The sequence below is a fragment of the Blennius ocellaris genome (assembly GCF_963422515.1).
Source record: "Blennius ocellaris genome assembly, chromosome: 3".
In the NCBI taxonomy this organism is placed as follows: domain Eukaryota; kingdom Metazoa; phylum Chordata; class Actinopteri; order Blenniiformes; family Blenniidae; genus Blennius; species Blennius ocellaris.
In genome coordinates, this window is record NC_137652.1 from 11,514,669 (window position 1) to 11,542,229 (window position 27,561).

At 38.7% G+C, this 27,561-nt stretch overlaps 2 protein-coding genes across 2 annotated transcripts; one reads left to right on the top strand and one right to left on the bottom strand.

Annotated features, from left to right (window-relative positions):
- Window positions 1-15,158: 15,158 nt before the first annotated feature.
- Window positions 15,159-22,369, top strand: adra1d (adrenoceptor alpha 1D; the record flags this gene model as incomplete). The annotated part of the gene is made up of 2 exons (XM_080494207.1): window positions 15,159-16,119; window positions 21,644-22,369. 2 exons carry the CDS (start codon window positions 15,159-15,161, stop codon window positions 22,192-22,194), a joined length of 1,512 nt encoding a protein of 503 aa, XP_080350333.1. The 3' UTR covers window positions 22,195-22,369.
- Window positions 22,370-25,596: 3,227 nt separating this feature from the next.
- Window positions 25,597-26,661, bottom strand: LOC308128696 (5-hydroxytryptamine receptor 4; the record flags this gene model as incomplete). The annotated part of the gene is made up of 1 exon (XM_080494358.1): window positions 25,597-26,661. One exon carries the CDS (start codon window positions 26,659-26,661, stop codon window positions 25,597-25,599), a length of 1,065 nt encoding a protein of 354 aa, XP_080350484.1.
- Between the last annotated feature and the right edge of the window lie 900 nt (window positions 26,662-27,561).

A 27,561-nucleotide genomic window follows, 5' to 3' on the forward strand; every position in this document is an offset into this window, starting at 1 on the left:
ACGTAAAACTGTTTTGGAGCATTCAAGTAAGATTAACAGTGAATATAGGTCACTAACCTATGAGTACTTGTTGTCTTTTCACATTATTATTGTTGCGAGTAGTGTTGATTTCCTCTGTCTTCACTCACTCACTCACTCACTCACTCACTCAGTCACTCACACAACCAAACACACAAATGTACGCAAGCACATGCACACAACACCCTTAACAAAGTCTGCATAGCGTGAGAACTGGGCCGTGGGGTCACGGTGTTTTGGAAGACACTCAGAGTACACAGAACAGGCCTCAGGAGAGACGTCTCTGTAAACTCTGTCGGTGGCTTGTAATTAAGTGAGACTGTGTCAAAGCGAAGCCAAAAGAACACGCGTGTGGACTGAAAACACTGAGTGTTGGGTTGCAAGAAATGTAATCCGATTAGATTACTCAGTATACTGAAAGGTTTTTTTCACGCACACGTCTGTGAGATAGAAGGAGGAAGAGATTCAATCGTTTCCTAAGATATCAAAAATAAATCAACACTAATACAGTACTTATGTGTGGTATTGATATACAGAGCAGTGGGAAATTATTTCTGAGGTGAGGGGGATAGTGGCGCTCATCCATCAAGCAATACTATCACAAAGGCATCTTGTGGAAGGTATAATGAGGGTCTATCTCAGTAGGGTGGAAACTGTAGAGTGTTACAGGGAGAAACAAGAGATTCATCAATCACATAGTCATAGAAAATCTGTGGTAATTCTCTGAGAGGTTTGAAACAACCTCCCTGCAGAGTTATTGTGCAAGTGTATTATGAAAAAAACAACACTGTTTGGAAGACAAATGGTCAACAATTACAGATAGTATTGGTTCACATTTTATCAATTAATGAAAAAAATGTAACTATTACCAACTAAATTTTTTGGGAAGCATTTTTGCTTCACAACATTTTCTCACAGCGACCTGAATGTTTGACAATACAATTGGCTAACTATATATTGTCTTAATACTTTACTTTTGCTACTCTATAAAATAGACTTTAAATCACTCAAAAAGCCAAGAGTTGTTGAAGACAATACAACATGCACTTCAATTCCTTCCAATATATTCCTGTAACACATTTGAATTTGTGTATGAGCAGCACTACTTTTACTGGTTTGAATATAAATGTCTTCTTGTATCAAATGCAAAACATATTTGGGGCAAAATGTGGTTTTGAACAGTAATGAACAGTCAACTCTAATGAGCTCACCATGAGCATGCCTGCATGAGGTTACATCTTCCTGATGCAACTCACGCGCACCTTAAAGTTTGTGTGTGTGTGTGCACACAAATGTAAAACAATGTAAAACCCCAAATTTCATTGTGAACACACAATAAACTCGAGACAACACAAAAACTGTAATAGCTTATTGTTTTAAAGCATGTGGTCAAGACCTCAAATGAAGTGACTAAATCTATTTCATGATATCTGAAATTGGAGATTGCTCAGTATAAATTAATTTAATTTAAATTTCAAGCATTAAATATATTTCTTATGGAAATTCCCAGAGGAAACCAGTCGTAGGTGGATAATCCAGGCCATAGCTAGTACTGTGATCATGCCACTGAGCACATTTTGCAGCCAACCTGTGCAGTCTCCCATCGTTACCACTGTCCTGTGCTGAAGGCTGCGATGGAATCTGTTTCATGAAATCTCTGTCAGTTCAACTCTCTCGTCTTCATCCCCTAATTCTGGTGTAATCTCATTTCTTGTTCATTGAGGCTGGAATTCAGCTGCAGTCACAGTAATAGAAAAAGACATATTCACTCTGTCAAACTTGTATGGAGTGAGTCCTTCTCTGTGTGCATGTACTCTGATGCGAGTCATTTGACTTCATAAAGTGGCCATTTTGAAACGAGGACACGAGGAACATGATTGCCAGGAGCTTCCAGGGATGCACGTCTCCGGAAAAGGAAGCCGAGTGATATAAAGCAGGGCCGCCTGGTGATTTATTACCATTCAGACAGCACAGCCTGATGAAATAAGGAGTTGCTGATTGGCGATAACTCACAATGGCTGGGGAAAATTGTCAAGCATGCTACATTTCAAATTACTCCAAAGTCACAAATTCCATTGCGTGAAATACTACGTCGGCTTACTTTTTTGACGTTGTTGAATTGCTTCATGCTTTTTTTCAGACATTGAGACACTTCATTAAAATGTAATAACAATTTAATTTTCTGTCACTTAAAGCAGAAAATACAACAGTGCAGGTCACATTGGATGACTGTAAGACAATTTCCTAAAATTCGAACATTTTTGGTTTTACAATTGATGGGCAGTGGGACATCATTTCAATCACATTTAAGCTTGATATGAATTGCCATTAAGCTATGACAGTATTTCTAGATGTATTTAAATTCAGAGACAGTTGTTGCAGTGTTTTGTGAATGCATTGCAGGTGGGCTGCAAAAGGTCCTTCACAATAATTACATACAAAGTTGTCAGTATTCAGGTTTGTAATTGAATTTGTTATGAATACGACAAATATACACTTGTACATATTTCTGGCGAAACATTATCAACACAGATAATACAAGGTGTTTGAATTATGTTTCATTCTTCATTTATCCGACATATATTGACCTAGTTTTGTCTTGAAATAGTTTTTTGACCTTAACTACACCTGGGGCTGGTGAGAAGTAAACTTGAATGTTTGATAAGCCACATGAGATTCTCCAATCATATTCATTGAGGAGGGGAGCTGCAGGGAGAAGCTCGGAGGGGTCACAAGTTTTTCCTGTTTTGTTTTTTTTCTCTTGATGTCTGGGTTGAATACGCTGACATTTCAAATGTTTTCTCATATCAGTGTTGAGGAGTGCGCTGTTATCATTTCTTATCTGTGTTGCTTGAATAAATACAGCATACATGTTGACCTATTGGGGACAAATATGGGATTCTGCTTTCTGCCTTTTGCTGTTAGATTTAATCATATTTCACAAACACACCAGCTATGGTCTTAATTACTGTTGACTCTTTGATGATTACTGCTCTGTAGTAAAGGTAACATTTTTTCCTTCACAATCTCAGATTGCCCATCCCTGATAGTGTTATGTATTGTAAAAATATTATAAAATAAAAAATATATATCAATTGACCCAATAATCCTCTCCTTCCTCTGTCAACTGCTCTTTTCAAGGTTCACGACAGCAGATCATCAGCATCCATCTCATCTTTTGCATGCCTGCTCTACCGTTAGACCAACCAGCTACATGTCCTCTTCATTCATGGGTCTTCATCTTCTCCGTCAGACTGGCAGCTCCATATCTAACCCTTTGTCTAATATATCCACTCTTCTCCACATGTACCAACTGTCTTAACCCTTTCTTGCTTACTTGTTAACTACTCAACCTTTATTAAGTGTACTACATAATGTAAACATGTCTTATGTATAAGCTTCCCTGTGTATAATGTATAACTGCATATACGTATGTATTGAATTATTTTTGTTGGTGACATTTCTCATGATCAACATTTGTTATGACGTACATTTTTTGTACTAATAGACTGTATGGTCATGTTTTGTCTTTGCTGTGGCTTCCAATAAATTACAGAAATAATACATAATTGTATGTTTAGTTTAAATAGATATCCAATACGTTTGGATTTAAATTATTTTTCAAATTTACTCCTTCAAATCTGTTGCTTCCGTGTATTCCCATTATAATAAATGTGCCATTTGTGTTCACTGTGCTTTATGGGGCAGTTTCATTTATTTATAACGTGTGCTCACTGTCTTGATAGAAGTGTCAAGTTGCACTGAATCACCAACTATCATTCATAGAGTGCACTGGATCAGTATGTCTCCCAAGATGCCTAAAATTCAAGAATGATTTCGGGTGCATAGATGTTTGCACGGTTCTTATCCAGATGGAAAATCTCAGATCTCGATACCTCAGAGAGGATACAACTCCACACCGCTGCCACTTTGCAAGTTGGGGAAAAAAAAAAGTATGCTCTAAAAGTCAGGATTGAATTTGGATAGCAATGCTACATCATGTTTCTGATGGAATTATGCAAGAACTGCTCTTCTCTGTTCTGACACAAACCTGTCCATCCATTTGAGTGATTACTCCCAGTTTTAATAGGCTGTGATTAAGTCAGCATTTGATTTGCACCTTTTTTAGCTAAATAAACATTTAAGTAAACAATGAAAGAGGAAACTATGATCAACTGTCACATATTCTTTGACAAAAATAATATTTCTTTGAACAATATTCAATATATTTGCTCTCAAACAATAAAAAATTGCATGTTATGTGTATTCAAAATTAGTTTCCTTTTGGTTCGGTGGTGAGATACGTTTAGTCCTGCTCGTCAGAGCACATGGGACCAGCTTCAGTACTGCTGAACATCCATCAACTGTTATTCCTACATTTTCAAACATCTATCCATCTATCCATCTATCCATCTATCCATCCAACCATCCATCCATCCACCCATCCATCCATCCACCCATCCACCCATCCATCCATCCAATTTAGAAACACTAATTAACCTCACATTTGCAAACAGTTCATCAGAAAATGTCCAAGACATTATTCTGTGTGATTCTCATTAGTCACCTCATCTTGGGGAAGATTAAATCAGCATGGATTTTGAACTATCCAGACAACTCTTAAGAATTCTACTTTCAAAAATAGAAATGTTCAGTAAAGACTAACTCCATCTGGGCTCCAGTGTGCATAATAAACATTGTGTCTGAGACAACACAGAAGCAATTGTGCCCTGACCTTTGAAAACATTAGTGTGCAACAACATGTGAATAAATGAATTTGATCAAATTTACCTTCAGCAGTCAAAACAAAACGTTTTTATTCAAACTTACCAGGTTCATATGAAGCCTTTCCTTAATATCAATGTTGTTTATTCCCATAGATTCATATGACATGACCTGCTTCCGGTAAACAGCTGTTGTCTCATTTGTCCTGTGTTCCTCTGACTATCCAAATCTTTGGTATATCTGTGTGTGTGTGATTGTGTGAGGCTTGCTTTCACGAGACACCTCTAAATCCAACTCTTTATGAGACGAAGACCAACACTGGGCACAGTCTCAATGCAGCTCTGGTTATCATCTCTCTGCAGAAGAACAGACAGCCTTGAGGTAATTCCAAACAGTTCATAAGTAATGCTATGATTTTTTTGGCTATGTCATTAATCGCAATGACAACAGAGGGAGAAATCGCGTCTATTGCCTCTGCTCAGGTCTGATTCTGTCTGATGACAAAACAAAAGTCCAAACAAAACATCATAGTATTTATTCATCATGAATATTATTTGAACCCTTCGTGGTCTGATTTGTTCATTTAGGATTCAATCCTTCTTTCTTGATACCCATAGAGGCTGTTGATCAGTTATGCATTTGACAGGTTAATTGTTTATTTACACTAAGATTGAAAGAGTTCTCTGATTACTTATGAGGCCAGCAGATAATATATGAACCCTGATCCTAAGACAGTGGACAACATAAAATTGTACTTCTTTTGCTGCTCACCATTGAAATTTTTATACAAAATACAAAATTGCTCTGCTCCCAGCAATTAGAGCTGAACACAAGTTTGACCACTAGTATGTATTATTTGTTACATTAGCCTTTTTCTCTGAAGACCCCTGTACATAACTGGGCTTTCTCTGAATACATCCAGAAAAAGTGTTGATAATTTTTAATCCTTGGACCAGGGCAATCACAGTGATTTCGTTTCTGCGGGTACTCCGTTCTGTCTCCGATACAAAGTCAGCACCACTGTGACTATGAGACAAACATAACAATCCACAACTGACAATCAAGACCAACAATCATAATATGAACCACATTCCCCAGATAACTTAATAACTAGTCTCCGTTTGGCACTCGTTTCGAAGTATCCTACCCACAGTGCTCAGATTTCATGCACAGAAAAGATAAAAATGATAAAACATGCCAAGTTTTTAAAAGTATTGAGGATTGTGTCGGGAGAGAAAGTCACTAACAATAACTCTTGAATCTGCTTTTAAACAGTGCTGTTAAGATGACATAAATGATGATTTTTGCCTGAAGGAATAAAAGCTGAACTCTTCCAAACGTGTCAGAATCCCACCAGTCAAAATGGACAATGCTTTTACCATAGATAAAATAAGTCTTTTCACCCCTCTCCTACACCTGCTGATAGGCATTTTTGTTTGGTAATTGCCTCAATTAAGCATGGGGGAAAGTGTGATAAATGCAGCCATTTCTTAAATTGTCATAGCAATGCGGTGAATTCCAGCATATTCTCTATGTGATCAGAGTGCTCTCTGAGGCACAGCTTTAATGTGGAAATCAACACTTTTGAATGCAGAGAGGTTGAGAGGCATATGATGCACCAGCTGGTGAACACTGAAAGTTGAGCAGGAAGGACGGGTCCTTGTTTCACTTTGATGAAAATTAGTGGTACTTTTATAGCAGAATTGTTTTGGGGGTTTTTTGTTTGTTTTTTCATGTGTGTGATGTGAATACAAATCACAGTCAAATGTTTTGCAATGAATGCCTCAAAATATGCAACTATACACTGCTTCTGTTGTTGTTTCTTTAAATCATCTTTAAATGTGGGTCAATTGTCTTCCTCCCACAAAGCGGTATGAGAAACGCCTGACCATTTGACCTTTTCAAACATTCGAGTCTTTGAACAATCATGTAGGAAGTGATATCAAAGCACGACATGACTTGTGGTCGAGTGACTCCCAGCGCTCTGCCGGGGACTGATAAGATGGCACATAGTCAAAGTCGACGGCGGATTACCATATTGAGAGTTTGAAAGGGAGGCAAGAAAAAGTATGTTTGTGTATATTCCTGTGTGTGTACAAATATCTGGTTAGCTGTATGACAAATGGAACCCACAATATGTGCAGGCAAGATCTCCCCCCTTCTCCTCTTTGTGTTATTTTAAACATTTCAAATGATGTTTCAAGAAGACAGAGAAAAACTTAATTCAATCCTTTCTTGATTTATGTTACTTTGAACGCAGCTGATGTCTGACTTTCTGACAGATGCTTTAGGATGAAAAATGAACGAGTCGGCAGCGCAGCTGACTGCGATACTTTTGCTCACTGCACACAGACCAGCCCTTTGTCTCAGGAAATACCAGGAATTTTGATGCAGGTCAAAGACCTTTGAGGGTAAGTGAAGTAAAGCTGGACTGTAGGGTGTGTGAGTTGGGTTTTTTTTGGGTTTTTTTTTACATTCTCACAAACACACATTCACTCCTCGCTCTCCAGACATACGTATGGTTATACATAGAAGCCTCATCAGTTACTCAATGGTACAACAACTTTACAACTGTACTGGAAAAAGGCAACAAGCTTCAGTCAAAACTGTCCAGCCTCAAAAAAACCTCCATAATGTGACTGTGTAACAGACTGGACAGACTATGAATTTCTCCATAACTCAGCTAAATGTGATAATTTTTAGTTCAGCTGCAAACTTTTGTCCACTTTTCCTCCTAAAAAGGAAAACAAAAAGGATGCAGTGAGACGTAGCTCATTCAGTTACTTTGCAATAAACAAGTAGAGATGGATTGACCTGTCGATTTTATGCTTGGAAAACGATCAACAACACAAGCTGAGCCACAGCAACCCTTGTCTGAGGCTCACATCTCATCCAATTGGTGGCCTTACTTTTCCTTTGTTTTATCCAGGCCGCAAAAGTTAAAGCAGCTATCCATCTATAACCTCGGTGTCAAACTTATGGCCAGTGGTTCAAAATGGAATGGAATGACTTTAGGATGACCTATTTATGCTGCTATTTTAGTGGCTTGCTCACTCAAAATCAAATTAAGATCAATGCGCCTGCTGAACATGAGAGTTTGACACCGTTAATAGAGTGGTCAATAGAATTGCCACCATTTGGAGATGTTGGAGGTGAGGTTTTGATCCCCATGTGGCTCTTTTGTCTTTCTTAAGGTCCCTGTATAGATCTCTTATGAAGTGTTATCATAGAACCATTATGAAGCTGCTCACATTGCATAAGACATTGGGTGACACTACAAATCATGTACTCGATAAAAATGTATAATCATTAAAAAAAAATAGATGTTGTCATCCTACGTCTTGTAGTATGACCATCCTATGTTTAAATCTGTCTTTTTTATAACTTAATGTTATGAAAGGCTTTGTGAATATTTCCACTGAAATGTCCTCCTGCCTTTCAGTGCTGTTTGAAGATACAGACTGCTTCAAACCATTTATGTCCTGCAGAGAGGCATGCTGTGACTTTCCGCCTATCCACCAATCCATCCATCCTCTGTGCTGTTGCATCCAACCCAATATCACAGGGCGCAGGAGCCAAGTACTGCTGATAAACATTAAATGATGAACTGATTAAATGCAGGGTTGCCAGGTGAATTCAAATGCAATCTTTTGCGGGGGACTGCTGGAAGAAGCCAGGGTACTTGGAGAAACGCTTTGCACAAATACACACCAACTGAAAGTAGAGACCTTCTTGCTATGAGGTGAGTTAAAGCTGTACTCCACCAATCAGATGTAACTTTTCAGGATATGAAATTTGAATCTGTTTAATGTCATGACTCAATATTTATTCTTCTAACATGTGACAAAATGGAAATTTTAGCCATTCTTGCTTGAAGATGGACAAATACAATTCATACTTGCTGGTAAAGTAATTCACTTGTTTCAGGAAAATAGGCAGCCTTTACATGGTGGAGATGGCTGATGCTCCACGTATAAAGTTTATAAATGGAAGTCAATCGTTGGAACAAACTGGAATTGAAGCAAAACATAAGCAGAACTCAAAGGGTACGACTGATTCACTTCCTTTTTTAGTTCAATCAAATTCACAGAAATTAGAATTAGTTTTTTGAATATCTGATATGCTGTTTAACAGTGTCAAAAAGCATTGCGGCACAAGTTCACACGTTTTTGAGACACACAAGGTACCACCCGCAGCAAAAATAAACATTTTCACAATCAAGCTCTCATTAAACATGTATAAAGGGTTGCTATCAGTGGACACCTGCAATAGAAATGGGCAGGCGTTTTCTAGTTTCTCCAGTAATCCTCTGCAGGACTCATACAGCAGCCAGCTACACTTCTATGTTTTGACAGCTTTTTGCCTTTCGGGTTTTTCGGCAAGTGAGACTCAGCTTTCTGTAGATATATGAAAATCATTTACAGCCTTAAAGCAGAGACTGGAAAAAGCCAATGGCAAAATTGTTGCTTCATTTTTAACAACTTGAAAAAACAAATCTGAGGAAAACACTCAGTCCATTCAAAAGAATTCATCTTTTGAATGTGCTGGTTAAGACACAATCATTAGTGACCTCTCGTCTCCACAAAGTACTTCATTTTCTAAAACTCCCTCTGACATGCTCCACAACATGCAGCTACAAAATCTTCCCTCCTTGCAGCAGCCCACTGGTCACTGTGGCTGCTGATTTTGTCCTCTCGAAGGAGCAGGTGGGTTGTCTTTTTTTATATATACATATGTATATATATATATATATATATATATATATATATATATATATATATATATATATATATATATATATATATATATATATATATATATATATATATATATATATATATATATATATATATATACATATAAATCCAATAATAAAGATGTGTCTTGACAGCTGAGCAGATTAATTGTGACTAGAAACAGAAGCCCCGTCACCCACACTAAGGACTCAATATCAGAACCAAATTGCCATAATATCTTTTACACATTTCAGCCAAACCCACCAATCAAGTGATTTGAAGGACACCTAATTATTTTTTTGGACTGCTAAATTTCTGAAACAATATTTGTGATTATTGAAGATATTGGTACTTAAATCAATGTGTGTTCATTTGTCCTACAATAAGGGTGCATACCAAACCTTACCAATACTCCCCTGCATGTTTTATCTCCTCCTCTAACACCCCTCATCCACATGAATGGGTTGTTATCAGGCTGCTGCAGGTCTTGATAACAATCCATTTGTTTGAATGAGCAGAACTGAAGTGTAAAGATACTTGTTTTGGTTCTTCGTGCTGGAAAAAAAAAGTATTTGCTTGTTCACGTTGAGTTTATTTCGACATTTTATTTTTTTAATTAGATCAGACATGTGACCATGCAGAACTATTGAGGATACACATGAATATGAGTATAGCTTAATGTGCTGTTAGAAACAGGCATCACTGTATGTGCTGGTTATAACAATACCAACAAAGAAGAACGGCAAGGAGGAGGGTAAGTTCTGGGTGTCTTGCCACGTGATTGTTTTTTTCTCCTGTTTTTTTTTCTCTGTGCTGCATTCATATCTCTCTCAAGCTGCTTCACAATGGAAGCAAAGCTGGCTGTGTGTCTGAGTGACATATCTAAGATGTCCTGCGAAAACAGTTAAAGAAAGTGGGATGTGTTGCAATATTTGACTGGCCATTTCAATCGCTGGAAAATACTGAATAGTCATCTCACACACACACACACACACACACACACACACACACACACACACACACACACACACACACACACACACACACACACACACACACACACACACACACACACACACACACACACACACGAGTGGTGCCACATGAAGCATGAAAATCAAGGATGATACAGAGGCAGGAAGCAAAGAAATGTAGGAAAACAACCCTATTGGCTGGTTATTTAGTGAAGCTGAAAAGAAACTGTAACCCCTTAAAAAATTTGTAAATGTAAATACATACATACATACATACATACATACATACATACATACATACATACATACATACATACATACCCCTACTATTTTTCACTTCATTGGGACTTTAAGCAAACAAGACCAGTTTTTCAGTCGGTCTTGGTCCATGGTGCCACTGATGCACAATAGAATTGAGTTCGTTTTATCAGAGCTAAACCTGCTAACTGTGAACACACACTTAAACATGTAAAAATGTGTGTTGTAATATAATATTGTCACTAAGTAACATTTTTAATTAATGTGCTGCAATGACAGGATCCTCATGACGTTAATGACCAAATTCCCGTCTGAAATTGAGCTGCACTGCTTAATTATTGAAACATGTGAGCATTAGTGCTGCTAATGATCACCATCCTCACCGTGATTTACGCTCATGTGACTACTTCCGTTCGTCTTCACAGCTGCGTCTAAGAATAAAGCTGACAGAAAACTAATAAAAGCCCTACCTTATAATTGTATCCATATTTCACAACACCACACGCCAACGTTTAATGTAACACTTCCCCAATATATTGCACTGCACATAAAGAGCAGCACCCTAATCTTACAAGACAAATAAATTGGCCTTATCAAGGTTGGATTTCTGAGTGAACTGTGGGTAAGACAAGATAATTGTACTAATTCAAGATAACATTTCCGATGTGAGATATTTTTACAAGACATAATTTCAAAAGCACTGACAAGAAACTTTTTCATGGCTGTCAGGGCTCAACATGAAATCAATACTTTTTTTTAACAGTAAGATTTGTCTAATTATAGAAAGGTCTCTTTTGTTTCCATCTCGTCAGTGATTCTGTAATATGCTGTGTAATTATCATTAGACATCATTAAATCATGTGGGGAGAGACTGGAATGTTTTTGATCATTTCACAGAATCATCTTAAGATTTATCTTCTACAACATGAGCTGCTGATTTCAAGCATATTGATCAAAATCTGATATAAAGATGGAAATGGAAAATTCGATAAAGGTTTGTCTACAGTCAAAAGATTTCTGCTGACTACTGCGGGAACTGGTGTCATGAGCAGAATATCTTGCAGGTAAAGTTGTAAGACTTGCAAAATGTTTACTTTGGTTTTACACGACAGGTTTACTGAAAATGACGTGATGAACGTGACATACAATTTTCCAGCACAATATATACAAAAGTAACCACTCAATCATCTTCTTTGTCCAACAGGAGGGGAGGAGCTGGGCTGGGCCCAACAATGAGCAGGTGACACTATGGACAGGTCAACCGGTCAATCACATGGTTAAAAATCTGTCAACATAGGCACATCGACACAACCCATGAACGAACCAGAACATGCGAACTCCACACCGGGAATTAAAGTGGGATATTGTCATGAGACTGAAGTTGAAGCCTTGTCTCAACAATCTCCAACAGAAATTCCAGAGTGTGTTTTCTGTCAGATTTGAAATGAATTAACTGGACACAGTCATTCAGCATCTATTTCTTGCTAATCAAGGCACAGTTGGTGCTCAAGCTGCTGCGCCTCCATCTTCTCCTATGTGTGCTCCCCTTACAAGGCATGTTTTTTATTCATTCGTTTGTTTGTTTGTTGTTGTTGTTGTTTTTACTTATTTCATTCATAAGCACATTGTAATTCATGGAAAGTCAATACTGTCTTTAACACTTTACCCATAGCAGCATCACAATTAGCGTACACAAATCAAGCATCCTGCAGAGCAGCGTCATGACTCCCCTCGCGACCCCTGACTCCCCTGACCTTCCCTCACTGGTGACAGACAGGTGACGACAGCATTGTCCTCAGCTTCAGCTGTGAATTTAAATCACAATTGAAGCATCTTTATTCAGCGAGCACAACTCCGCCAATAGGCCAATCTTACGTTGACACAAAGCGTATACCAGCTGTGTAACATTGCGTCATCAGAATAAATTGACAATCATTCTGGTCGTTGCATTTTGACCTGCGGCTTATCACAAGAAACATGCATGCTGTTTCCAACTTGTTCTGATTTATACGGTCCAACTAAATGTCTTGAGGACTTCATGATGTTACACTGGTACTTGCAGGACAACCAAGTGATTGTTTATTTGTCAAGGTTTTAATTTGTCACTCTCATTTGGAAATATCCTGTTACATCTGTTTAACTGTACAATGATGTGATATCAGGCACTCCAGCCCAAAATAGGTACTCTACACAGCATTGTAGTGAGACCCTTTAATAGAGCAGTATGTAGTTTACCTCATCATGTTTTCCTTGAATATTATTAAAACCCTGCTGAATGAATAGTTCAGACTATGTTGTCATTCACTATTTCTGGGAGATTAGTTTAAATGATAATATTCCAGAGTCAGTTTGGAAGATGGCATTTTGAACTACTAAAGAATTGAATGAACATCTATACATGAGTGTGTAGCTAATAAAAACAACCAAATTGAAGGTTTTCTCATATTATCAACTGTGACCATTTAAAAGTGGGGTGTTTTTATCACTAACCACCTGCCTAAAACAATCTCTGTGCACAGTTCGAGTTTCTGATTACTTTCATCATTGCACATTCAGAGTCATTACGTATAAATAGAGCTTATGTTTGACTTTACTAAGGAAGTTCTATTCATGTCCTGTCTATATTCATCCAAAAGCAAATATGCAAATTTTTGCAGATTTCATTTTTTTTGTATCAATTACATCAATTGATATTATGGGTTTTTCAAGAGCCAATCAGTCTTTAATCCATCCTCTTTCGGCATCAATGTAAAATGGTCATTTAGCCTTTCAGAGTCTGTGTACAACCCTCCTTCTCCTCTTCCCTTTCCTCCTCCCCTCACTTCACCCTAATCAGCCTCTCTTTTTATTTTCACCAGTCATCCACCTTTCAATTCAACCACTCCCAGCAAACAGTCCAATCCTTTGACCAGTATTTCACTCATCACCCGAGGCTTCATACAAAATCCTTCCCATTATATTGTTATCGCTCAAGAACATAGTTGATGTTTATTACCTACATGGTTTGATTTTCTTCTTCTATCGAGCAAATATTGTTGTCCTTGAAAGGAAAGAATATGCAGAAAATCAAAACAAACACACATCCACAACACAGTCACTGTAAAGGAAGAAAGAACTCCAATAGGTTTGTCCCTTTTCCCAAGAAAACTTCCTCATTCTTTCAGATAATATCTCCCTTATTAAAATAACATTATCAGACATTCTCTGCAGGAATGTGGAGTTAAAAGCTCTTGTTCCCGGCTTGATTGCCATGCATTACGTTGGTTGTTTGTTACTTCTCTGCTCTGTGTGCTCTTTCTGATGGGTTTCTTTGTGTTAAAAGAGGGTCCATCTCTACATCTCCAGCAATACTTACTTTTGTGGCATCTGTTTTCCTTCTTCTTTTTTTTTTTCTCAAGTTGGCTTTGAGATGAGTGTTTTGTAATTTATGCTACATAAATTTAATTAAATAGATAGCACTGAATAGACCAGTGTCTTGTGATGTCAAAATACACTCCATAGCTGCACTGATGGGTGGATGTGAGAGGATGTTTTCCCATGCAGAGTTTGTTTGTCCTCTCTGTGACTCTGCCTCTTGACCTTCCGTCTCCTCCAGGCTCTCTGGTGGCTCATACAGGCCTGTGCTTCTACTTAGGCTATGCACACTTGGAGATGGCAGCTGCAGAGTCAGTTGGGAACAAGGAAGTGCCTCAGTAGGCCTATGACTTTCACACTATGGTTTCATGTAGTGTAATGCGTTTTGATCTGATCCTGCTGTGACTTATTTTGAAGAGAAGTTTATAATGAGAGAAGAATGTGGACATTCTTTAATCTAGTCTTGCCTTTGTTTTATTTACCTCTGAATGCAAATCGTGTCCCATGAAGACATTAAATGACCTTTATATTGTTATGTATACGGATGCACAAACGTGTTGGTGAAATAAGGCCAGATGTGTCAGATCAAATAAAAACTGACCACACTGAAAGCAACGCTCTCTTGTGGAGTGCTGTGAAGGCGACGTGAGTGAGTGTGTGTCGTGTGGGTGGAGCTGTCGGTTCCGACCTGCTGGTCCAGCTCTGATCAGGGAGTTGTTACAAAGGATGCCACCAGTGGAAAGCCACTGCATGGAAGAAATGCAGTGAAATGGACCAAAATGCATTTTACTTCTTTTTTTTTTAATTATTATTATTATCGTCGTTGCGGGTAGATGTACTTCATCCATCAAGAAGTAAACCCAGGCCGTTTTTAGTGAGTTAAAATACTTAAAGGGGTTTCGTAGTCACGCGTGTATTTTGTGATGGAGTTGTTTGAGTTTAGTTGACGTGTTTCGCGCGGCTTGATTCACATGTTGACAGGGAGGACGGCTGCTTGGTGATCTCGCAGACGAGAGACTGAGAACTGTGTCCGTCACTCTGCATTCTTAAAAGAAACAAACTTAGCCCAAAGTTCTCTTTATGGCGTTTCAAAATGACAGCCTCTAACTTGAGGAACGAAAGCAACCATGGGATGTATTTTTCTGAAGCTATTAATGGATCTCTTTTGGACCAGATGCTCTTTCAAAATGACAGCATCACGACGTGCAGGAACTTCACCATGGACTCGCAGGTGGTCGGGGTCGGGGTCTTTCTCTCGGTTTTCATCCTGGTGGCGATCGTTGGGAATATTTTGGTCATCCTGTCCGTGGTTTGCAACAAACACCTGCAAACCGTCACAAACTTCTTCATTGTCAACTTGGCCATGGCAGACCTTCTGCTGAGCATCATCGTGCTGCCTTTCTCTGCGTCTTTAGAGGTGCTGGGTTGCTGGGTGTTTGGACGGGTTTTCTGCAACATCTGGGCGGCGGTGGATGTACTCTGCTGCACCGCATCCATCCTCAGCCTCTGCATCATCTCGGTCGACCGATACATCGGGGTGAAGCACTGTCTGAAATACCCGAGCATCATGACAGAGAGGAAGGCTGTGGCTATCCTAGTACTCGTCTGGGTTTCATCCACGGTGATCTCCGTCGGACCGCTGCTGGGTTGGAAGGAACCGCCGCCGGTGGACGAGAGCATCTGCAGGATCACGGAGGAGCCGGGATACGCGCTCTTCTCCTCGCTCTTCTCCTTCTACCTCCCGCTCATGGTCATTCTCATCATGTACTTTAGGGTGTACGTGGTGGCCCGCAGGACTACCAAGAGCCTGGAAGCGGGCGTCAAGCGGGAGAGGAACAAGTCGATGGAGGTGGTCCTCCGTATACACTGTCGGAGCGCGCCGGAGGACGCGCGTCCCGCCAGCTGCAAGAGCAACAAGAACCACCCGTTCAGAAGTTCTCTGTCTGTCCGGCTGATGAAGTTCTCCAGGGAGAAAAAGGCTGCTAAAACCCTCGCCATCGTCGTGGGGATGTTCATCCTCTGCTGGCTGCCGTTTTTCTTCTTTCTGCCACTCGGTAGGCTGCGTTATGACTTTCTTCTGCGTAACGCTGCGTAAAATGTGCTCCAGTTGGCGTATTGGGCTTTTTATATGCACACAGATGTAATATTCGATTCGAGTACTCATCTAGTCACGAATCAATGTTTGTTATCAAATTTTATTATATTAAGAGTGGTAAAATTGTTAATTATTACACATGGAATGCTTTAAAGTGCCTTACTCAGGATGGATTTCTTGTTTTACTATTTTGTGAAATGTTATTTACAGAGACATTTAAATTATTCCTTCCCACCCATGATGAGTTTAACTATTTATTTATATGTATTTTGGTTTTCCCTAGAGTGCTGCAACATTTTATGTCTGTAGCTCCTTGTAACGATCAGCCATGATTGTTTTTTTTTTTTTTTTTTTTTTTTTTACAGACAAAACAACGTACAGCGTACTTTAAAAATAGACTTTTATCACCAAGTAAAACCTACAATGTCATAAGAAAACACACATATGCTTGATTTAATGATATTTATTTCAGGCACCATTCCAGGGCTTTGTCAACTTGGAAGATTGTCATAATGCAAAAAAAAAAAAAAGCAACGTTTTGGTTAGTAAAGGTCAAAAACTCGTTTTCATGCTTGAAATTTTTCTGAGAGCCTTTTTCTTCAGATGGCTTATGTCACATTCTTACAGCAGCAGCAGTCATAATAGACATACATTCTTTAGTAATGAGCTCTCTGAAACCAGACACCTTCAAGTAGGTTTCCTTCTTCAGCAAGAACCTTATACAGTAATAATCAATTATCTGAACATGCGTGCTTATTTGTATTTTGAGAGTCACTTGTGACCCAGAGGTCACTGCATAGTTCCACTGAGTACCCCCCCCCCCCCCCCCCCCCCCCCCCAAATTAAAAAAAAAAAAAGGCCATTCCTAACCCATTCCTTAAAAACAATTAAACACAATTCTGAATGAATGGCATGTCAAATGCTTTTAGAGGCATGAATAGAGAAGTAGTCAGTCTCTTGTTGCTGTCGATCCCTCACAAAGGATAACAAATTCAAGTCATTATGGGCACATATAAATCAAAGTGAAGGATGCAATATGCAGTTACCTACAGCCATGTACCCAAAGGAGGTAATAGTTTTAGATTTAGACCTGAAAACCATATACTTCCATATACACTAATATACACATATACAATCAATACTCCAATCAGGCTCATGAATTTAAATTTGGCATACATTTCCTATAATTGATTGTAAAAACTGTTTGGAACAACTGGGCGTGACATTAACACTGTAGTTCTCATGCAGCAGCACTCTCATTCCTACCACACCTCTACATTCACAGAATTGAATAAATAGGGCAAAGCAAAGCTTGCAGAGAGAGAGAGATACAGAGAGAGAAAGCGAGAGAGAGAGGTGGGGTTCTAGAAATGAAATCTGGTTCCACTAATCATGTTAGTTGCTCAATGGGAGAGGAAAGGGCAGGTGTATTTGTAAGCAGGGGTGTAAGACAGCTCCTCGATCATTTTATGTGATGAAATATGTGCAAAGGGCTTCATTTTTAAAATCATAGTCAACACAGATTATTCACATCATCAGTTCATTCACATCACATTACCAAACATTTAATAATATGGCAAATAAACGGTTTTTTTTATGATGAACTAATATATTGTGATTTTGTCCTCATATTATGGAACCTGCTGCAAAGATAAATTATGTCGGAAAAGTGACACCATAAATCTGTATTTTAAAGTAGTAAACAAAATAGATCTCAGCCAAAAGGGATAATCATTTTAGAGAATGTGGCATCTTCAGTTAATTTAAATGTATGACTCCAGTAGATGGTTGTAGATGTTTTTAATTTGCATGGTAAAAACAGTCAGACCAATGCTGCAGCTACAGCTATCATGCAGTGCCTGCAGCATATAAGTGGATGAAGTGTCATTTGGTGGTTAAACCTAAATAAAACACAGAACTCTTAGGAATCTTAGCCTCCCTGTTGAAAACCATCTGCCGGTTGAATTCATGTTGTTCTATAAAACAACCCTGAACTCTGACCTCCCCTGAGGAAGTACTTTATAATGTAAAATCCCGACGGGTCAATAAGTGTTAGACAGTCGATTCATCCCTGTGGGGGGTTTCTGTTTGTTCCCTGAATTGCTGACAGATGATGAGCACTGGCAGCTCATGATTCCCATTTCCGCTTGCCCATATTTGGTCAGTCAGAAAGATTGATGTCGATAGTGGTACATTGGAGAAATAACTATTATTAAGTACCCTTTCACTGAGAGGTAGACGTGCACTTTTAGCACCTCTTATTCCAATCAGGCCTTTTTGGTCCGATGATGCATATCTAGCTGGAGTAGTGTGACTCATTTGAGACGCCACTGAGAGTGCCAAAACATCATTTGCTTAAATTAGTGCACCTGACTCATGAATACTCTTCTGGTTTACCGGATACTGAGGGCATGGATGGAAAAAGCATTTTAGACTTTCTCAGCATAAAATATATTCTCTCATTGTGGAATCAAAAGTGGATTGTGTTTGATGGGATACCAATGTGTGATAATTGACTGGTTTTATTGTGAACGTTCCCTTTCTTTTTCACTTCAATTCAAACGGCACATAGTTTCACTGTTTGTTTTCTAAAAAGGACTGTTCATACGTCTGGTAAATCACTTTAGAATATAAAAGCAACATAACAGCATCATTTACAAAATGATAGACTCTGAATTTTAATGCCTGGGAGGATGATTTCAAACCTTCCGAGAGCTTCAACAACATTGTACCTTCCCAGTCACTCAAACCTATTTCACACCAAGTACGAGTATTTAGCAATAATAAGCCGAACTAATGTAATTGCAGTCAGATGCCTTCATCTGAAATTATTTTTTGTCTGTACTTATTGAAATTTTTTTAACCTAATTTTATAATTTTTATTGTTATGTATTACATACAATGAATATCTAAGATATGTGTTGTAATGAAATAATTATTTTTTTCCCCTCTAATTCTTTTTTATTTTGTCATAATTGCTCCACATATTACATAAGTACATAAAGCACTTGTTTTAAATCAAGGACTTCAGATTCCGTCTTTATTTGATAGTATTCTTAGTCTTGTCATGAGATTTCTTGGTAATAACAAACTCCAGAAAATAGACTGCTGCAAATAATTAGTGTGACCTGTGTCACCAAAGGTAGGCAGGCCTCTATTTGGTTCCAGTGATCATCATTGTCTGAAATCCATTGAACCAGATCAGTGACCATCATTGTGTCCCAATTTGTGACATGGTCTTGTAGTTACACAAATACACAGGCGGCCTTTGAATCATTCTGCTGTAAATACATATTTATTTACCTCTGCCGTGAGTTTTCTTTTAACCCTGTGAAGTCTCTGGTGATTCCAAGATATTTACATCTCTAGTAGGAAACAGCAGGCGTTGAGCTGAGAGCAATGTTATTATGTTAGCAAATCACACTATGAAATCCACAATATAAAAATTTTTTATCTTCAAACAATATTTGGTCATAAAAGACTGGGTGTGTAAGAGGACTGATCTGAATGCTGCCCACAGTAGACAGCCATCACTAAATATTGTCATAAAAATTTGGAGGGCTCTCCCCAGACATCTGCATTGGGTTCATTGTATATTCACGGCAGTTGTTTCTTGCTTGAATTCATACTTGGATACTGTCAAATATGAACTTAAGAAACGCTCCCAGTCAGAAGGTATACAAAGAGGGAGACATCTGAATTATAACAGACTGTTTTCTCTGAGGCACATACAAAAAAAAGAGAGAGAGAAATGGCCGTTGTCATGGTGTTGTGGTTGTGCGTCAGAGAGGTGAATCACTTGATGTCTGCCATCAGAATGACTTCATTTTTTTAATCATTTTAGAGAGCAGAATCAATGGAGGGGATCATCTCCATTAATCACTTTATTCGTCTCAATCATTAATCATGTTAGCCAGAACTAGTTTGTGGAGACTCTTTACACCAATGACAGAAAAGGAGAAGCCAGGCAGAGGAAGCAATACACAAAACACTTCAATACTGCCCACAACAAGACAAAGAGTATGAACTGTGTTTTCTGATTTCGTTTTTTTTTTTTTTTTTTTGCCTTGGGTACAAATCTCCTGTTTGCATTTGTCAGCACGCAGTTTGCTGCTTGTGGCTGATGTCAAAACGGCATGAAACCATTACTTTGGAAATTACATAAAAGCCATTTCATGTTTCCTCATTGGACTAACAGAATTGAGATGAAAATGGACATGTGGGTCTGGGGAGAGCAGACTCGATATTAGCTTTGTGATGTGCTGCCTCTGTGTCTGGGGTCGACAATGTGTCAAAACCTGAACCCTGGAGAGACAGCAACAACTAGTAGGAAAACAAGAAAGGTGACATTGAATGAGCAAAAGCATGCAAATCAATGTAATGTGAAGCAAAAGTAGCTTTCGTTGATGGTCCAGAAAGGATTTGTTTCTTGACTAAGATATGCTAAAAGTCTGCTATTTGTGAGAAATTACCAGTGTTTGATGACTTCAACCACAAAACCAAAAGTTTGAACGGATTTTGTTTTTGTTCATTTTTTTTCTGCCTTCAGGAAAGAAAAACATGTTTTTATCTTCTGCCGATATAACCAAACATTTGAAAAAAAAAAGAGAGAATATTTTAAAGGTTGCTCACAGCATGTTATTTTTTCCATTACAGTTACACTAATGACAAGCACAAGGCTTGTATAAATGTGTGCAGCAGCAGAACACTAGACTTGTGACAGGTGGTGGTACAACAATTATGAGTTTTCTCCTTGGAGCGTAGCAGCAGAAATCCTACATGACAGGGTGTATCCTCCAGCTCTTTTCTCCAGAGTGTACATGTACCACAGATAGGGGGGTGGGGGCTGCTTTCTTGTTTATTGTATGCAAAAAAGGTGTGGAGTTGTGTGGAGTTTGAGAAACAACCGAAAATGTGTCACGATCACACTCTCTACGTAATCACTGGCGTCACAAGGCAGGCTCTTTGCACCGTGTCTGGTTGCTGAAGCCTGTTCTAAAAATATCTGCCCTATAAATAAACATAACCAAACCGCTACTGCAGTAAATCACTACAACATCACAAAAACAGCATTTTCCTGTGAGAGTGCTGAAAATGCATATACATTGCATATTACTGCTATACTGTGCACACACGCATGCATTGTTTATTGTATGTTGATGAGCAGTGGGACAGTTATTCTCAGCAATGCTAAATATTGCATTGATGTGAGTTGTTAGATTCTTCAAAGTCTTATTGCTACAATTCTTAAAAGTATTATTGCTACAATTATTGATTTATCATTTTATAATTTGATCTGAGTAAGGCCCAGATCAATAATAACTATATCCTTGTGCTAATATTATTTAAATATGTCTTCTGGCTCAACATTGTATTTCACCTGTTTTTTTTTTTTCTTTTATAGAATATCTGTAAAAGGTTTGAATTTTACTGTGCACCTTCACATGTTTACTCACAAAATCCTTGTGATGGCTTCTTTTCAGGTTCTTTCTTTCCAGCTCTGAAACCGTCTGAGACCGTGTTCAAGGTGATCTTCTGGCTGGGATACTTCAACAGCTGCATCAACCCTATGATCTACCCCTGCTCCAGCAAAGAGTTCCAGCGAGCCTTCACCCGGCTCCTCAAGTGCCAGTGTTACCAGAAACAGAGAGTGCTACGGCGCTTCTATGACCAGCGGTGGCGGACAGCTGTCAGGGGAGTGACGAGAGATCAGAGAGGAGACTATAGGCCCAGCTATATTGTGCACGATTCCTGTGGCGGCTCCTTTTTACACAAGGGGAAAGGACACCCGCTGGGTTTCAAACGATGGAGCCTGTTTCCACCGCTACAAAAGTCCTCCTTCCAGCTGAAAGAAAAAGTGAACAATCTGTCAAATAAGATTAAAGGAGGAACGGGGAAAGGCACCGCAGTTGCGGTGGGCCGCACAAACACAGTGGACACAATCTCTATGGGGATTTGTAGCTCTTGTGAGCAGAGCGGTTATCAGTTCTATGATTTGGCCGAATGTTATGGCCTGAAAGAGACTGACATTTAAGAGGGCCACCAGAGATTTATCTATTTATTTTTCAAAGGCCCATATTGGACCAACATCAATAAAGAATTAAATATCTGAGTGTCAATATTAAGGCCGAGAACACACACACCCACACACACACACACACTCTCTCTTCTTTACATTTTATATTAAACAGCCTTTGTGCTTTTAACTATTTGACAGCTGACACTGTGTGACACCAACTCCCAATAAATGGTGATGGCTTTGTTTGATATTTTGTAAAAAAACAAAAGAAAAAGTTTATTGCAACAAATAATGATTTGTGAGTGCAATTTAAAGTGTTCCGAATGGATTATGATTATTCATTTGTCATGTTTTTTTTTTCTATTTTGACAAGGCATTGTAAAGAACGAGGCCAGCAAAGAATAAGTATTTATTCTGTTGAATTTCTATGTTTACCTGATATTGTTTTGTACACTTGAGTCTGCGTGGCTCACTTAACTATAATTTGCATTGCTCAGCGAGTGCTAAAGTGAAAAATAATATGCCTTTTGTATTTTTTGATGTTGTGTGAGAGAAAAGTGGAAAAATAAAAAATAAAAAAAAGAAGAGAAACCATATTGGTGTCCTGCTAATTTTTTAGTTGGTGACACAAAGTTTTCAGGAAATATAAGAAAGTGAGCGACAGATTCACATCAGGCTGAGCTGCAGGCAACGCAGATCAGAGAAAGAGAGACCATATCAAGACTCTCAAATCTCAATTGTTTCCTGCTATTTGCTGAATTCCAGCATGAGTTTTCCAAAATGTTTTCTTGACTTGCAGGGAAGTAAAGCATTATGTCTTTTTTAAGTTGAATAAATTTGAAGTTTTTCTCCTTAAAATGCATTGATTGATGCAGCAGTTACAAAGTCATTACAGTTGATATCTGGGAAAAGGGCAGGCATGTGGCCGACTGGATGCCAGTTATATAAATATTTACCAACTTAAATGAGGCCTATAAAACAAGGGCAAAGTGCGATCGCTTGTATAGAGAAAAAAAAGGCATTTCTTTGCTCATAGTTAAAAAAAATGTCAGTAGAGTCCTTGCAGTGATGTTTTGTATTTCATAATAAACATCTAAATCTCCCATTGTAATGTGTTGATTAAATGTTCATAGTGTTTAAAGTTTGACTGTTTAAAAGAGACAGCGAGTGTCTCCGGCTTTCATTGTGCATTGACAACATTGATGCTACTTTAACAAAGATTTGACTTTGACTGGGGCTCAGAGCAAATAAACAGGCTGCAGCTCCACATCAAAGTTCATCATGTGCACAAAGCTGTCTGGTCCTTGACTATATGAAGTGGGGCTGATTTATTATGCACAGTGAGTAGTGGGTATCAAGGCTGAGCACAGGATTACTATACACTCCAGGAAGAGTCAGGCTGCAGCAAAAAATACTCTACATTTCAAGAATTTACTCAGTTTTCCAAAGTGCTTTCTTTTTTTCCCCCTTTTTTTTCCTCATCTTCATTGCAAACCTTAAAGCAATGCCAAACCACAACCCAAGTCACTTTTTAGCATTTTCTTTGTCAGTTTTCAGCTTATTGTTTGTTCAAATGGAGGCACAGCTCTGTCATACATGGCCCAGGGTTTGATTCACTCCCATTGCCACGGCTCTGCAAGATGTTGACACACCTAGTTCAGATAAATGGCTGGCTTTTGCACTGCTCAATTACCCCGGTGGTACTCGCTCTTGATACGTGACACAAAACCAAGGGGTAATTTTTCCAACATTGAACAGTATGGCTCATTGGACAAGCCAGCCGTTGTCAAAATACATCATTTTAGCCCTGAAACCTAAATCGAATTTTGCCTGAAGTGTACATTCATTCAAACATCCACATAAAGACAAAGTGTGTGCGAAGTGTAAAATAAAATTGCAGCAATTAGTTAAAATCAATGAAATAATTTTAAAGTCTGAAAACAAATTATTAAACTGTTGTACATTGTTTTATTTATTTATTTATTTTTCCCAACTGAATGAACGGTCCAAAATTGATGGAGCTGAGGTGCCGCTAACTTTAACATGTTACAATAGACATGATCGATGAACAGCCTTGTCAGACCTGCTACCCCTCCTGTTACCTTATGTTTATCACCTCACTGCCTTCCTCCCTCATTCTGTCCTGGACTGTAGGATCAGCAGAATCAGCAGCTTATCACTTTACACCAACGAGCTTAAGTGAGAGTGAATTTAACTTGTCAGCCTTTCTCAACGTTGGACTGAAACTAAAAAGTATGGCGTAACAACACAGAGAGTAATGTCAGGTAACTCTGTTGGTAGAAAAACAAGCAAACAACACTGTTAAAACCCTACTTTTTACACACAGTGTAAAAGAAAGAGAAGTCTGTCAGTATGTTGTGTCGTAAATCCTCGCCTTCAAACACGTGCCAGGTATCTTCTCTGATTGTAAATTCAAGTCAGGGGGTTATTTCCTGTCCTGCTACTGCCTCAAGTTCTGGTATAGTTAAGTTGGGATTTATCTCATCCTTAAAAGTGACAAGAATTGTATTTTAATAAAGGATGAAACAGTTTTTTTGAAACATTAACTTTTTTTTTTATCATGTGGATATAATATGGGGTTCAGTCCTGTTTTCCTCAGAAAAATTTATGATCAGACATAAGGCTGATCAGGCTGTTGATCTTTCTGTCTGAATCCATTTTTCAAGTCTGTATCATTTTTAAATTGTCTGTAATATTTTTAAATCTTTTCATTTGCAGAGACTTAAAAGGACTCCCACAATCGTAACCGGCTCACAGGTTGTAATCCCACTGCTGATAGGCTTACCACTCTGGGTCCCTGAGCAACAAGTGTAGTTAAGGTTAACTACTGATAGGATATGTTAAATGTGAGAAAGTAATTTCCCCAAGATTGATTAAAAAAAAAAAAAAAAAAAATTAGCATGTTTTCATTTTCAAACTTCCTTTTTGTAGCATTTATTTTCAAAGATTATATCACAGTAAAAATAATACAGTTATTTATTGTACAGCTTTGCACAGATGTTTGTACGTCTTATTAATAAACAAAGGGATACACTGTCATCTTCTGGTAGATGGACATTCTCCAAAATGACTCCATCGGTTCACCATTTTGTGGTTGCATTTAACTGATATGACTTCCTTAACTTGAACAACATATGGAAGTCATCCAAAGCTAATTTACTTGAAAATCACAGTCCCAGGAAAAAAAAACCACTGTGGCTAAGTTTTCCCTGTCACAAAATCATAATGTTGTTGTATAAATATGTGGAATCCAGAATTAATGTTGGTTACTATTAGTCCGATATCGTATCTTAATCTTCCAGACTGGAGCACCCTCAACAATAACCTACTAAGCAGTCACGACCCTGAATTTACAATGTTAATCTTTCTACAAAACAAACTGATGTGGTCTCTATTTTAGGGCTGATCAGCCTCTTTCCTCGTGTGCGATAAATCCATCCCTGGAGATGATCCAGGAAGGCAAACCCTGCAGCCCATGATCATGAGGAATGCCCTCCGAAAAGAACGGTTGAAGAAACCATACAGGAAGGGGTTTAGAGATGAGTTGATATACCCCAACCACAAAAATATATCCCAGACGACCACCTCTGTGCTGTAGTCGATGAACGGGTCCACAATGTTGATGGTGAAAAAAGGCATCCAGAAAATGAGGAAGACTCCCATGATGATACCCAAAGTTTTTGCTGCCTTTCCCTCCCTCTTCATTGTATTCCGGTGTTTTTTTTTCTTGCTGGAGTCTTTTCCCACTCCTGACGCCATCTGGCTTTCCATGGCACTGATCTGCATGGCCTGGCGTTTGGCAGCTTTGAAGATCTTCCAGTAGGCAACAAGCATGATAGCCATGGGCAAGTAAAAGGCCACCAGGGAAGCCATGATAGCGTAGATGCGATTGACCAAGAAAACGCAAAGGTCTTTCGGAATCGGTATGTCAACACCGGCGATGTGAAGATCTAGCATGATGGGGCCAAATGAAATAAACATGGGAACAGCCCAGCAAACAGTGATGAGCAGGGCTACTCGACTATTGGACATCTTCAGGGAATAAACTAGAGGGTTGCAGACAGCATAATAGCGATCATAGGCAATGCAGCTGAGATGAAAAATGGATGCAGTGCAGAGCATTACGTCCAGGCTGGAGTGAAGCCGACAAAACAGGGAGCCGAAGTACCAGCATCCCTCTACGGTCCGGATCATACTGTAAGGCATCACCACCAGGCCAACGAGGCAGTCGGCCACAGCCAGGGACATAACGAAGGAGTTCGTCGGCGACTGTAGTTGCCTGAAGTAAGCAATAGCCAAAACCACCAGGAAGTTTCCCACCACCGTGGAGATGATGCCGGCAGAGAGAAAGGCATACAGGAAAATACGCGAGGCTTGGTTTCTCAGTGTTGTGCAGGACTCCAGCTCGATCTCAAGGGAGTTGTTAGCCTCCTCCAGCCATCCCAAGCTGATGTTATCCATCGTTTAATCCACCTGTCAAAACAAAGAGACATAGTGGGAAGTAACCTTTTTTTAGACTGCTTCAAGTTGCTCACAATCTTTTGTGGGACAATAATACTGCTAAAAATAAACAAACAAGTAGAAGCTTGTTTCTTTAAGATTTATCTGCAGCACAACAGTTGTTATTTTTTTAATATGAGTTTTAACCAGATGTAACAATGGAAGATGTCTGAAAGACTTTTCCTCTATGTTGGCTTTATCTGACGCATCTCCTCACTCGGTGATGGTGAAAAATATCAGATGAATATTTCACCAGCAAAGATTGTGATAAAATGAGGAAAAACATATTTCTTTGGCTTGTTTTTTTTTTTTTTTTTTTTTTTTTAAAGCAATCCAGAATGGCCTCTTGGTGCCACAACAGAAAAAAAATTCTATATAATAAATATCTTCAATTCAACAATATGAAGTAGTGAATGTGTTCTATGTTTGTAAATGATTGGTTTGTGAGAATGTAAGTGTTCACCGGGAGGTTTTGGGACACAGTTGTTTGCAGTGCTCATTATAGTAGAAAAAAGAAAAAAAAAAACACATGTGATTGTAATGAGCACGATCAGATTAAATTTCCAGTGCCAGTGGAGTGAACATTGAACAGATGTTCCAGCTGACTTAGAGAGGATTTAATGAACACCGCAGGGATGGTGATATGATGACGGGAGGTGGTAGACAAAACTCATTTTCTTTTCATTTTGGGTGGAAGCCCCGAAGACCGAGAAACATCACAATGGTTTTCCAGATCAAATATAAAGGTGAATATTTTATCATAAACTCACATCTGCCTTACTTCTTCATCAAGTCAGTCGGCTCTGGAAAAATCTAATTATATCCAATAAAACTTCCTTCATGCAGATTAACAGAGCCACA